This window comes from Dipteris shenzhenensis, chromosome 14, assembly GCF_047967505.1.
Source record: "Dipteris shenzhenensis isolate YYH24624 ecotype China chromosome 14, Dip_SZ_1.0, whole genome shotgun sequence".
NCBI lineage: Eukaryota > Viridiplantae > Streptophyta > Polypodiopsida > Gleicheniales > Dipteridaceae > Dipteris > Dipteris shenzhenensis.
In genome coordinates this window covers 35,354,667-35,369,782 of record NC_141609.1, presented here as the reverse complement: position 1 = coordinate 35,369,782, position 15,116 = coordinate 35,354,667, and the positions used below count along the sequence as shown (strand labels likewise).

General features: G+C 43.7%; 1 protein-coding gene across 1 annotated transcript in view; it reads right to left on the bottom strand.

Moving 5' to 3' along the window:
* SEX1 (Pyruvate phosphate dikinase, PEP/pyruvate binding domain-containing protein) overlaps nt 1-15,116 on the bottom strand; it is an 83,291-nt gene that overhangs the window by 13,110 nt on the left and 55,065 nt on the right. Inside the window, exons 24-30 of the mRNA XM_087384385.1 lie at nt 9,289-9,395; nt 8,614-8,827; nt 8,432-8,535; nt 6,200-6,338; nt 5,976-6,101; nt 5,343-5,453; nt 5,164-5,262 (exon numbers count right to left, since the gene is read on the bottom strand). Of these exons, the coding sequence (XP_087240511.1) occupies nt 5,164-5,262; nt 5,343-5,453; nt 5,976-6,101; nt 6,200-6,338; nt 8,432-8,535; nt 8,614-8,827; nt 9,289-9,395 (900 nt within the window). The remainder of the gene's footprint in view (nt 1-5,163; nt 5,263-5,342; nt 5,454-5,975; nt 6,102-6,199; nt 6,339-8,431; nt 8,536-8,613; nt 8,828-9,288; nt 9,396-15,116) is intronic.

Below are 15,116 nucleotides of genomic sequence, written 5' to 3'. Positions count from 1 at the left end.
AGAGTCACGCAGGCACTCCTTCCACCCCATTTGGAGGGCCAATCCATCTCAATTTTTGCATCATTATCCACACATGGGCATCTTGCATTTTATGGTTGTGACAAGTGGTATGATGTATCAGAGCAAGGATCCTATGCATGTGTGGACCTGTAATTGGAGGCTATAACAGATGCCGACATCAGCATGACGTCATTGGAAGCACAAGAGACCACAAAAGGACCAAGGGGACCTCTCCTTCCTCTTTCCTCCATTGAATTTTGATTGTTATGGCAAAGAGAGAGAGAGAGAGAGAGATCTAAAGTGCCCCCCCTTCTCTCTATTCATAGCAGTCTCGTCGTCCAAATTGTATTTTCTCTCTCGTCTATATCTCTCATCTGAGAGAGAGAGAGAGAGAGAGAGAGAGATAATTTGGGCCTACGTACTAAATTCATTGCATGCAGAATAAATACCTTGGCTCTGATATTAGCGAAGCTCTTCAATGAAGCGGTCTGCATAGGCTTCCCACACACTTGGACCCTTAACACCACCACCCCCATTTACAAGGCAGCTGAAAGACTACAGGATTGTTATGATTGGACATGTCATGTCCAATATCTATGCATTAGTACTTGACAAAGAAGTTCATCTGGCCGCAAAGCTTCAGGGACTCAAAGCTATGGGACACCAAGGATAGATAGAGGATTTATTGCTACTTTGTGGATTTCCACAAGGATTTTGACATAATGCCAAGAGCTTGACTCATCAGACGCCTACAGGACCTGGGATATGATCAAGAGATCACTTGGGCAATCATGGCACTTTATGAAAGAGTCTCAGGTAGGATTCGAACAGGTGTAAGGTGGACATAGTATCATGAGCACCATTGGGGCCAAATAAGGTTGCCCGTTATCACCAACCTTGTTTGCCTCTGTATAGATGAGCTTGAGACCTTTATTGGGACCCTGAGAGGGGCTGGTTGCTCTCTAGCCAAATCCTTGCTCCAGATTCTCTTGTATGTAGATGTCGTGGTATTACTCTCTTTCTCAGTAGAGGGTCTCCAACGACACGTAAATGCGCTTCATACCTTGTGTGAGACCCATAACTTGAAAGTCAAGCTTGATAAAACCAAGGTCATGATCTTCAGCACGTCTTGAGCAGTGATGCACAGAGAGCATTTCACCTTGGATGGGTTGCTAGTGGAGGTGGTTGCATCCTACACATACATGGGGGTCCTTTTCTCCGGCCCAATCTTCATGATGCAACCAACATTACCCGCCCAACTAAGCAGGGAGTACGCCACACTGGCTTGACTCAAGCGGCAACACTTTCACACTCACTTCCAGGACCCCTGGACCAAGACTCTTCTCTTTGACTCTTTGGTCAATCCAGCAGATATGTTCTCATGCTCTCACAGAGTAAGCCTTCAGTCCCACATCACCACAGTCCTAACCGAGTTTGGAGCATCCCCACTAGAGCTCAATGCAACATTTTAGGTTATCATGTATCTCTACCTGAGGTGCCTGGCGGATTTCATCCATGAGATCATCTGACACAGGAAGCATTTGCAAAGGCGAGATCATGGCATACAACCAGAATCCACTCGGAGCATGATTACTCTGTTTTTTCAGAAGCACTCACCAACAGTAGTTAGGGAGACGGCGGGCCCATGGACCAGAGCAAGAGGCACGTCAAACTCGCTAGTAGGTTGAGACACATATCAGACTAGGGGACCTTCTTTCCATGCTAACCAGATCAGAGACATGGCCGAGTGGCATGATAGTGGCACTGGTTCATCGCACGGCCATTGCTAGGAGACCACAGCGGACCACACGTACTGACAGCCGTCAACATCCCATCATAGGTTTCGTACTGCCCACACCTCCATGTTCACCATGGGAGCCCGTCCAACAGGGATTACTGTAGCCCTTGTTAGAGCTATGACCAGGAGACATCACAGGACCGCACCCTCGAGTGGCCGACAACACTCTATTGCCGATTTCTTGCCTCTAGTGCCTCATCCACCTCTGATGTCCTAATGAGGATGATGATGATGATGTGACTGATTTGTAATTCTATCACCGACATAACTATGTTGTACTTAGTACTTAGAACTATCATTTTGCATTATTTTTACATTATGCATTGGGGTGGATGCTCATTTAGTAGCTCCACCCTCACAGCTTGATTGTACCAGGGTTTCACAGACTCATAGACCCATCGGTCTTCCGAAGACTTTAATAAAGTTTCTTTCTCAATCCTGGAGTACTGCGTTCCCAAATGGCACGCAAGGTAAAGATAATGTCCTGCTAGATGGCAGCAAGGATAGCCAATGGAGTGATCTGCTGACCTCCCATCACTTGACTTCACAGCCCAACCCATATGTTCCAAGCAGTGATGCTGGATACCACCTCCCAAACATTGTCCTCTGGTGAGGGTGTCGGGCGTACACAAGAAAGCAGCGATGAGTCATCAGTCTCTATCCGGAAGGCCTCCTTTCTTTTTCTACCTTCCCCCTCCCTACGATCCTCCCGCTCTGTCTATAGTCAACCTGCCCGCCACTGACGGGCACTCTCTCTCTCTCTCTCTCTCTCTCTCAGGTTTCCAGCATTATTTTGGTTCTCAGACTCCGTGACACCTGGACTTGTATCTTTGCATTGGCATATTGTACTCATCCCCCCATTTTGCACCCAGGGGCGGTTTCCTTGCATCTAGTTTACTTTGTATTTAGACTCAGATTTGACATTATGTACTTTCACTTGCATTGTATTGCGTAGCACTTAGATGATATTCGACGATGCCTCTTCTTTGTGGCACGTTGATTTTGTGCTATCTTGTATGCAGAGTTCTTGATGTCCCATGGGCCCATTTTGGCCTTTAGTGGACAATAATACACTTTCTTTCTTTCTCTCTCTCTCTCTCTCTCTCTCTCTCTCTCTCTCTTTGCGCAGCTGCCACCACAGTACCGGGTTTCGGCTACTGAGCCTTAGTTTCTCAGCTTCTCAATTTATCAGCTCTAGTCTTTTTGTCGTTGTGGTTTTGAGCTATATATAGCTTACCTTAGCTTAGCAGTCAGCAAGGGCCCTAGCGCGCCCGTTGCAACTTGTATGAGTTTCTTTCCATTTGTTGTACTTTGTCCCGTATGCCCATGAGGCCTCCCGAGGAATGTAATCTCTCTCTCTCTCTCTCTCTCTCTCTCTCTCTAGGCCGCATGTAAAATACCCATTGCGTTTCATTTGCTCCCCCCTCAATTCTCTGTCTGCCTCAAGCCACATGTCTTTTACTGCATGGGGCGCAATCGGGCAGTTGAAGTTCCCCTCTTACTGCCACAGTGGCAACTTATTACCTTTCCCCTGTGTAGCAGTCTGCCAGTCAAAGCTTTTTCCCCTAATGGAAGCAGCCCTCTGACTCTAGCCCTTGCCCACATGGCCCTGGTGCCGCTGTGTGGCTAGTGGCTCAGCAACAACACCCAGCAAAGCAGCCATTGCCGCCACCATGTCTTCATCTCCAATCAGCCCTATATGGCCCGAATTTATATCCCCCTCCACACGGTTCATTCAAAACCCACCAGCCACCGCCGTGTGGCTGTCTTCTGCCACCCCTCAGTACTTGGAGTCTCTAACTGCCCTTGCATTGCATTGTCCAATCGAAGCCCCCCCTGCACACATGTCCAAACTGTGTCAAAATGCCCCTCCCCCCCTCTCTCAGTCGCCACCATCTAATGATTGCCCCCCCCGCCCCCCCCCCCCCTTTTCAGTCACCACGATCTAATAATTACACACCCCCTCCCCCCCCCCAAAAAAAAAACATAGTCTTTGCGTCCCCCCCCCCCCCTTCAAGTAATCCCCACCTCTCAATTTCTGCATCATTATCTGCACATGAGCATCTTACATTTTATGGTTATGGCATGCCCACATGCTAACGTGCATGTACCACTGCAAGAATGCAACATATGACATGGAAAACCACCACAGGGTAGGTTGATAAATGATGTGGCGAACAGCCCCAAGGCAAGGGGCATATGCTGTGGCAAAATGGCAGGTTGACAAATGATGTGGCAGTTGGTTCTTGATGTGGCAAGTCAACCATCTGGTGGTCCGTTTACTTGATCAGCTCTATTTCCTATTGGTCGGCCTTATCGCAATTAGTTCTTTATGTGGCAAGTCAATCATGTGGTGCCAGGAGGCTATCCCCTAGTGGTTGGCCTTCTGAGCATCCCCGTCTACCAAGTCAGCCTATATATTGAACTCTAAAACATAGACATTAGTCATGCATACATATATGTAAAGTTTGAAACAAACATATATTTAATATGTTAGCCAAAATATTTTTCCCGCTTGTTTCCTTAAAAATATTTGAAATGTTTCAGGGTTGAAACATTACAACGTTTAAGGTCACCTAAAATGCATTTTTATATGACTACGCTTTTCCCGTTCCTATACCCCTACGTATAGACATCTGAGTGCATACCTTAATTGATAAATTATTTTTTAAAAAAATATGGCCAATTATTACATCTATTGCTGGTACCATAAAAAAGACTTGGTTCCATCAAGATGTAAGGGTTCCATCAAAATCCCCAATTGATGTCTAGGCCGTATAATCAGGCCATTCTAATAGTAATGCCAATAAAACAATTAATCACAGCCATGGAAATGCTAATAATGTCAGCACTATCAAAGGCTTAATTATATTAATAGAATGTAGATAAATGCCCCAATAATAACACACATGCTTTAGGAGCATCATAAGGTCTCCACCAGAAACTGTGCTTATTGTGATTACTTCTTAGCTTACATGGCCTTCACATACGTCGATGTCTTTCAGGATTCAAAACATTGGATCGATAAAAAAATTTCAGGATAATTTGTGATACTTTAAATAAACAGGTTTCTCATTTGGCATGTGCAAATGCTCTCGGTTGTGAAGATGCTCCCACCCCTCCAGAAGTATGGGGACTGTGACTTAACACATAAGGCAGCACACACACACACCTTTTTTGGGTAAGAGAAACTTTTCATTAAATGCACACGTGCACACACACACACACATGCACGTGTGGGCGCGCGTGCACACATTTAAATTCGAGTCCGGTTGACAATTTAAATTAAAAAATACAGTATGTGAAAGCATCTCAAAAGACACAAACAATGCAAGTTTGTCGATTTTTGTGCATTGGATTCCCACCTTCTTAATCGCAGTCCATGCTTGTTCCCACCTTTGCTGTCCTTCATCACCAGGCCAAGGCATATTGGACCCTTTCATGGTCACCTTTAATTCTTCAACCTGAACAAAACGTCCCTTCTTCATTTTCTATCTGATTACTAACATCCAAGTAATATTACCATCTACTAACTACTACTCACCAGCTGAGGGGGTGCTTGAAGTTGTAAAACCATCTGTCGAACATCATGGAGTTTTGTAGAGTCTCCTTTTTTCAAGCATTCATTCAAAACTTTAATTTCAACAGCTACATCCTGGAATTTTTTTATTAAAAAAATCAGTATCTTCATCTCAAATCTGATGTAACTGATATCTACACGATTTTATTGTGAAATGAGAGACTCTTAAATCCTGCTTAACATCCAACCACTGCCTAGATATCCACAGACTACATGGTTGGTCAACCATTCTGGAAAAAAAGACAGGTCTCTAAGATTCCTCCATAATAGTTGCAACAGAATGATGCAAACCAGTTTGCAAGAGTGGATTTAGATGCTATTTACCCCAAAAAAAGTCAATTTTGCATACAAGCATTGGAGTGCAGAAATACTTATATATAGAACATGCCCAAATTCATCCTCTGTGTGGTTTTGACCTTGTGTTAGTAACCCACATAGTCTCCATCGCACATAGTAGGGACTAGCTACTATGACATCAGCGCCCTATGATGGGTGTACACCATAGTACAAACATATGCTCAGACATACACATACCTGTGTAGACTCAGCTGTGCCTAAGGCTAGCACTAAAAGAGAAGTATTACAGTACAACAATACCTTGTTGATCTGCTCTGAAAGTACTCTCTCAAATGCACCAAATGGGATGGCAACAGATGTTGGAACTTTAATCCATGATGGCAGTTTACTTTTTAGGTGTGCAATGTTGCGCGATTTTGCTCCAACCTAAACCATTCATTCCAAAAACAACAATGGTCTTCATATAATACCCTAAAAGGCTCTAAATGGTATGCCAAAACAACAACAATGCACTTTGCACATACAAGGTCACTGCTGAATTCATCTGCAGCGACAGCAAATTTGCCACGGAATGCCTTTTTCTTTAAGCTAATTCCTGGTGGAGGTTCCTCATCAAGCACAAAGCTTCCACCACCATTTCTGATTTCTGCATCACTGATCACACTGAAACAATGCAAAAGAGCAGATGTTATATATAAGAATGCTGTGCCAAGTAATCGAATGGACAAACAATGGCCAAACAAAGACGACAATACAACCACCACTTTTTAATCAGTTGCACAGATGTTTAAAAAACACCAAAAGAGAACTTGCACAGCAAGGAAAGTTATCTTTGTTACAAACTAATATAATACAAAGCTTTCTCCACAAGATGGATATGAATACGACGCATACAGCTCATCCAGTAGAGAAACAGTGAGAATGTTCTTGTGAGCAGTATTGAATGAAAAATTTGTAGTTGAAGCTTCCATTCTGCAGTTTGACAACGTGCACATAAAGAGGCTCCTACCGTGCGTTTCCCGGAATGCAGATAGAAAACATACTACCAAAAGAGGACTTGCACAGAAAGTACAGACAATGCTATATTCCAAAATTAAGATAGAACAAAGATGCTTCAAACAACTCGAAGATTAATACAACCCAGAATGCCTCCCATGGAAAAACAGTAAGCAAGCACCTCTTGTGGGCAGTAATACATGAAAACAAATAGTTAGACTGCACTTCTGAACAAATTTACAAACTAGACTAATACTAATAGTTTTACAAAAGCTAACATACATCTTGAAAAAGATAGATTTCGTGTCCGGTAAAACACAAATCTACAGGACAGCACATAGGAAAAACCAGCAGCAGATCATTTGATTGAAAACTGAAACTGAAAAAAGAGCCCTTGATAAACTTGGTTTGGGGACTAACAATGTTGAGCCAACTGATTAGCTTGGCAGGAATTAGCTAATTCTTCTTCAATGAAATTATTTTATGGCTCTATACTAAGACAGATGGCCAATACCTGTAAGCTTGCATATAAAGTTCACTTCTATGGAAACTCTATTGCGACTTAGTTCATAGACAGGCAGAAGCATTTTATTTTGTGAGAGATGATAGAAGTGCTCAATACAAGACAAGGATGACCTAGATAGAGGTGCCATTTTATTTGATGAAAGATTGATCTAGATAGAGGTGCCATACACTATTAAATAGCCAGGAAGAGTAAGCAAAATGAGGAGTCGTGATCAATGCAACAGAACAAGGAGCAATGACAATCTGATGACCTAAATGACCTATGGAATTACCCAGGAAAAGAAAGGAGAACATCACCGCCCTTTTCATTACTAAATATGTACAGTCGACCTGACCATCAAACAGCGGCACTTGTTATTTCCTCTGCAACGGAAGTAGCAAAATTCCACAAGAAGCCCCGGCTATCTCAGTAAAAACTATACAATTCCACATGTGGTCCAATCTGAAAGATGTTCACAATGGAATTATTTTATGGATCTATACTAAGACAGATGGCCACTACCTGATAAGCTTGCAATAAAGTTCACTTCTATGGAACTCTATTGCAACTAAGTACGTATACAATGCCAAAACAGGCAGAAGCATTTTATTTGACGAGAGATGATAGAAGTGTTCAATACAAGACAAGGATGATGAGATTGATCTACATAGAGGTGCCAAACACTTTTAAATAACCAGGAAGAGTAAGCAAAATCAGGAGTTGTGATCAATGCAACAGAACAAGGAGCAATGACAATCTGATGACCTAAATGACCTATGGAGTTACCCAGGAAAAGAAGGAGAACATCACCGCCTTTTTCATTACTAAAACTTACAGTCGACCTGACCATCAAACAGCGGCACTTGTTATTTCCTCTACAACGGAAGTCACAAAATTCCACAAGAAGCCCCGGCTATCTCAGTAAAAACAATACAATTCCCCATGTGGTCCAATCTGAAAGATGTTACAGCCCCAACAGTATACCATGGCCAAATATTTACACTGAAGAATATTAAAGTTGCTACATTCCCGTGTGCAAAATTTCAAAGTGATTAAACACATGGAAGAGCTGTTACCATAGTTAGATATTGAAAATAACAAAATGCTGGACACTATCCCAACTTACATAAGAAAAAGCCTCATACCAAAGTCCAGGGCTTTCCTTTATTGACCACATTCTCTAGATTGTTTATAAAAAATTTTCAATAGCAGAACTTGGCACCCAGATTTTCAATATATTCAGAATGATTAATACCTGTAGAGAAGGTCAGATGAGGTTGGCTGCAGTTTCAAAGGTACACCCTTCTTCGATTGTAAATCACCCAGAATTTGAGTATCAAAACAAGTGGCAAAGCACACCTGGAAAAAACGACCACAGTTGGAAAGAGATACTAAACCAACAAGGTACACATTTCAATGCTACAAATCGTTCCTTGCCTTTTCATTCCTTGCTCGAACTGAAACATGTGATAAGACATCTGGCATATCTGGGGTCAAAACTGCAACTGCCCCACCTGGAATCTCCTCTTCACCTTTTACTTTGTTGACCACTAAAATAGTTGGCCTTTCATACACTTTATCCTGGACGTCCCCTAGGTCACCAGCTACCTCAACATATCCACGTACTTCAACTGGACTGATAACCTGCCAACTGCATAAATGGCGCACTTAGAAACTGTGACTGCATACAATGATTGTTAAATCTTCATCAGTCTTTCAGATATATAATTATACAAATTGAGAACTTAATGGAAGATGAAGAGAACCGATTGGAGAAGAACAAGAAGGGTTGACTACTGATTGACTTTACTAAGCCATAAGACGAACTTAGTAGGAAAAACCCAATCATTAAGACATCTAGGGGCCTCATCCTTTCTCCTTGTTTCAAGGAGGGTTAATAACAGTCCATGCAGAGGTAAGAGAACCATGGTGGCCTATAGTACACTTAGGAGGGTCTAGAGAGCACAATATGAGGGAGGGGCACACACACACACACACACACACACGCACACACACACAGAGAAAGGGATACCAGGGGAAGGGGCTTGCGCGCAATTAAACATATGTGTGTTGCAATTGTTAGCAATATGTGTGTGAAAAGTGAACACATACCTGCCAAGATGTGCAGCAGATCGTAGTATAGGATCTAGTCGATTCAAAAGCTGAGACAAAGAAGCAGCGGAGCCTGATCTAATTATCTCCTCTGTGAAAATATCAATCTGCTTCACAGAAATAATCGCTTCTTCAGACAAAAGAGCAAAACATAAAATAAAACATTCTTGAAGGATTCTCTGTTTTTTTTAAAAATATTCTTGAAAGATATAAGAATATATGTGCATGTGCGTGTGTGTGTGCACGTGCGTGCTTTTATCATGTAGACATGTTGCTCCAGCTATTTGTCGTAGGTGTTGGCTCCGAGGGAATCTCTATCTCATATTTTTTGGCACTGCACCGAGACATGGAACTTCTTGGGCATCCTTCGGCAGAGATTGAGACTGAGATTTCTTCAGAATTCTTTTGGAAAGCTTTTCTGGCTGTTTGGGTTCTTTGCAGCAATCGCTCTTCGATTGTCTGCAAACTCACTACATAGATCATGATGTATATTTGTCCTACACGGAGATTTTCTCTTGATGTAATCTTTCAGCTTACAGGATAGCTATCTTGTGATATAAAGCATTCAAAGTTTTCACCCCAAAAAAAAAGTGTGCTTTTTTTGGGAGGGGGGGAGCAGGGCGCGGGAGTGCTCACTGCCCGTCTGTCTTAAAGCAGGCTTTTGGCCTGTTCTGTCCCTTCCAACGGCTCTCCTAGCCTTCGTGCACGTCATCCTCCCATCAAGCAGCAGTCCATTCTCTTCTCAATGTTCAGACTTTCTCTCCTCTAGCCCTCCATATTGTCTCTCTGTGTGTGTGGGCGGGGTGGTGCGTGGGGCGTGGGGGTGTGTTGTGGGAGGGCAGGGGGGTCGTGTGTGTGTGTGTGTGAGCTCGGTTTCCTCAGATTGCTTTTGGCAAGTTCTTCGGGCTTTTTGGTGTACATCCACCCAGACAGTAGTTTGATTTCTTTTTTGTTTGGGTTTGGTACTGGGCACTCTGGACTCTCTGGAAGGATCGCAATCATAGGGTCTTTGGTGATCCTGTTTTTCCAATTTCTCTTTCTTCAGACACTCTTTGCAGCAATCGCATTTTGATTGCTTGCAATCTCGTGTCTTTGATCATGATGTATATTTGTCCTACAGTGAGATTTTCTCTTGATGTATTATAGCTTTCCCTTTCTAGGATAGCTTTTTTTGTAATATAATGACTCAAAGATTCCACAAAAAAGTGTGTATGTGTGAGAGTGAGTGAGTGAGAGAGAGTGTGTGTGTGTGTGTGAGTGAGAGAGTGTGTGTGTGTGTGTGTTTGCAATATGGCTTTGTTCCACGTCCCCATATCACAGATAACATTGCCAATGCTTATATTGGGATTGAATATGCCAAATACACGCAGCAGGATGTTCTACTCTTGGAGGTAGATATTGCAAAAGCCTTTGACACAGTTCAATGGGATTTCATCTCGCAAACTATGCGAGCTTTGGGGTTTGGACAAAAAATGCAGCAGGTTATTTACTGGCTTTACACAGATAGCAATGCGGCTTGCATTATTTCTAGGGATATCTCTGATGAGTGGACTCTTCGTTGTTCGGTCCGCTAGGGATGCCCTCTTAGTGCTTTCCTGTATGCCATTGCTACTCATCCTATGCTGCAATATATTGATCATCTTGTGGCTACAGGATCACTTCATGGCTTGGAATTGGATGCTAATCGCAGCATGGTTGCTCAAGCTTATGCTGATGATTCTTTCTTTACCCCAAAGAATACGCCCCATGATCTTGGTGCCTTGATGCAGGCCCTCTCTATTTATGGTTTGGCAGCTGGTCTTCATGTTAATTTTCAGAAGTCTAAGCTACTCCCTTTGCATTCCAAAGACTGGCATAGTCTATTATGGCCCGGGGATATCATTCCACCCACTCAGTTTGTTCGTCGTCTTGGTTACCCTTTGGGGTGGGAACTCACTCGCCGACAACAAACTGATTGGGTTTTGGCTAAGCTTCGGAAAAAGCTTGAGGATTGGAAACTGGCAACCTAGCCTTTGCACGTCGTCTTCGAATAGTGCAATCCATCCTTGTGGCATATATTCAAATTTACTTGCCATTGATCATGTTCACTAAGGCAGATCTTACATCTTTCATGTTTGTCTTTATGGAACTCTTGTTGCAATCCAAACATGGCAGAAAAAGTCTCAGGCTGCTTTCGATGCATCACATTTGTTCTCCCAAGATGCATGGTGGATTGAACATCATGGATATTCATGTGCATATTCTTGCCCACGTGGGGATGATTAGGACTCTGGTCACTCGTATCAGTATTTCTGTGTTTGGTCACTGGCAACTCGATCACTGGGATTCCTTTTTTGGCTGCACTGATGGCACTTTGCCTGGATGCCCTTTTGTCTCCCGCTTGCTTCTTGACTGGAAGCATGTTCTTTCTCATCTGGAATGGAATGGATGGCAATCTTTGCTTGGAAATTCTTTGAGAGCTGAAAGCATTCACTGGTCGAAAGTCTTTCAGCCTCCCTTGGCTTTACAGGAACCTCGACGTTCCTAGTTTGTCTCGTTTAAAGGCATCACCTCGGTTGCTGATGTTATAGATGATGCTAGTACTGTGCTCCCCTTTTCTCTAGCAGCCACTACATATGGATTGGGCTCTCATTATCTTCCTTTGTGGCGACAAATTACTTCTATGCTTTCGCCCTTTGTTCCGATTCCTCCTTTGGAACTCCAGGAAGGACTGGAAAATTGGACTTTGACTTCTCCAGGGTCCTCTTCTCGTCCTTTGAGGCTATCTCAGATTACTGTACCTGCATTGTATAAAATCCTTTTGCCTAAACCTTGGGTTTCAGAGAGAGGTGTTTCTGTTTGGCGAATGCATCGCCCAGCCAAGTGGTGGAGGAAAAGATTATAGCAACTTTGGGCCTATAAAGTACTGCTTCGGCAACATGTTTTCTTTTGGCGAGTTCTTTTGGGAGTGTTTCCATCTGGACAGCTATTAGCTCATCGACACATTGCTCCTACAATTTGCCATAGATGTTCTGCTTCTTCGGAGACTGTGCCTCACTTGTTTTGGCATTGTCCGTGCTCTCGTGAGTTTTTTTATCTACTTCAACAGCACCTGCGAGCGAGATTCCCATCTGTTCCGTTTGGGAAGTCTTATGGCTATTTGGGTTTCATCCATCCAGATCGGAGTTTCATCTTTTCTTCGTTTGGGTTCGCTACTGGGCACTATGGACTTTATGGACATATAGGAATTATAAAGTCTTTGGTGATCCTACTTTCTCTCTGTTTGGCTTTTTTAGGCGTTCTCTGCAGCAATATTTCTTTGATTGCTTGCAGACCCGCTGCATAGATCATGAGGTCTTCTTGGCATATACTGAAATTTTCAGTTGATGTAATTGTAGCACCCCTTTTTTTGAGGTTGCTACTCATATAATATAATCAATCAAAGATTTCACCCAAAAAAAAAAGTGTGTTTGTGTGTGTGTGTGAGCGATGGAGACCTCCTCCTCTGCCCTGCCAGCTTCGTCTTCCTCCCCGTTTTCGTCTGTACAGTCACCCTCCACGTCCTTGCTGCCTACCTTGCCTTCCGTACAGCTGCCGTCAGCTGTACGGCCTTCCGTACAATTTCCGTACAACTGCTGCCCCCCGTACAACCCCCCGTACAGCCCCCGTGTCCCTGCCCCTCCCCGTACGGCCTTTCGTGCCTGCTATACGGCCATCCGTACAGGCTGTACGTCGACCGTACAGCCTGTACAGTCAATTGCGCAGCCTCCTTCTCCTCTTTTGTTTTCTCTGCCTCAGCGCCTCCTTCAGTTTCGGCTCCTTCTACTCGTGTTTTTCTTCGGCGGAAGCATGGTGGTTTGTCTGTCTCACCTTTGATCAAAATCGGCAACGCTGGATGTTTCCAATGGCCTTTTTTCCCCTCCAGCTGGATCTTCTTCACCAATTGTGCTCTGCCTCTATTACATAAGTTCCTTCATCGAGTTTCCCGCTCGTTTGTTCCTTGGATTCTGCCCTATTGGTCTCTGGTCTTCGATAGGCTCAGCAATTTGGAGTCTGCCTCTATTTCATGGGTAGGGTTTTATCTTCAGCTCAGCTTTCGTCATTGGGCTGATGTTGCAGTGGGTCTGGATTGTATTTCTTCCTTTCTCTTTCTGGGCAAAGGATTTTACTATGCCCACTGCTCTTCGACTGAGGTGGTAGAGCACCTTGTCAGTCATGCTGGTGTTCTTGGGGCTGGTTTCTTTGCTTATGTCATGCCCTGGGATCCACTTTTCGATCCTTCTGCAACCCTTTTGACTCATTGTCCGGTTTGGACTACTCTCAAAGCGCTGCCTGTGCCTGCATTTTGTGGGATATGACACAGCCCGTGCCATCTACTTTGGATCTTGATTTGGGATTTGCCCATCAGGCTCCATTTTGCATCTTTTCCCACTGCATGTTATCGGTGCCGACAAGTTGGTCATTTTGCACGTGCTTGCCCTTCTACATCCAGGCCCATTCCTCCTGCTCCTTCTTCAGTTGTCAAGGTTACTCTCCCTTCTCCTCCGGTTTCTGCTATGGCTTCTTTGGCGAAGCCCTCTACTGCTTCGAAGCACTACTGGAGGTAGGTTGATAAATCACATGCGAATCTTCCTCTTGCTGAAGAAGCTCAGAATTGCACCCTTGTTGAGCACCATCAATTTCCTTCTACTCAGGATATGATGTACCCCTTCCAGAGGGCATTTTACAGGATGATATGCATGCTCTCTCTCAGGATGCTGCCCCTACTCTTACTCAGATTGATCCTCAGAATGAAGCTCAAATGCTAAACCCTACTGTATTAGATGCAGCTTTTTCATCGGAAGATACAAATGTTGATTTAGCTTCTCTGCCTTTGATGCATGTGCCAGAGTTTTCTTCTGTTCGGGATGCAGAAGTACCTTTTTTACTGGAATCTTTTCATCCCATGTTGCAACACGTTTTTGATCCTCTGATTCAAAAATTTCGGGTACCAACCTATATCAAGAAGAATCACAAGGGCAAAAAACAGCTTGTTTTTATTGATGGTGTGGTTTCATCACTGCATCAGTTTTTACAGAGCAACAATTTGAAGCTGGAGGATGCCGTGTTTGATCCTCCTCCAGCTTGATATGTCACTTTTGACTTGGCTACCTCATGACTTTTGCTCTAAGGTTTTACTTGTAAAAACTTTTTCCTTGTACTTATTGGTGGGTTTTTACCTCTTTTGAGGTTTCCCACACATAAATATAAAGATTTCACTTTATTAAAAAAAAAAGAGTGTGTGTGTGTGTGTGTGGGGAGTCAGCTACCTCTTGAAGAAGTACTTTTAGATACGTCTAAAGACATTCTCTAATCCTCATATTTCAAAAAGTCATGCAAGCAGAATCTCTCTATATATATGTGTGTGTGTGTGTGTGTGTGGTGAGTGTGTTAGTGTGTGTGTGTGTGTGTGTGTGAGAGAGAGAGAGAGAGAGAGAGAGCTGCAGCCCTTGCTTCAGCCTTCCCATCAGCTCCCTAGCCTCCCCAAACCAGCTCGTTGGTATCACCTACCTGCTGCGCTACATCAGAGTGCAAAAAATGACATTTTGGAGCATTAAATACCTGCCGTAGAGCCCGCCATCCTTCCGTACAGTTTCCGTACATGTGTACGGACATGTACGGCTTGTCCCACTCTGCTCAGGCTGCTGCTGCCACTTGATTTCCTGCTCCTGGGTCGCTTTTCTGTAGGGATTTGCTCACGGACTGCATCTTTACGCTGGTTTCTGAGGGCTCTCTGTTTCCCTTTCTCTCCTCTTGCATTTCTGGGTCCTGTGTACTCTTGCCATCGCCAGAATCTCTCTTCTTTTTCT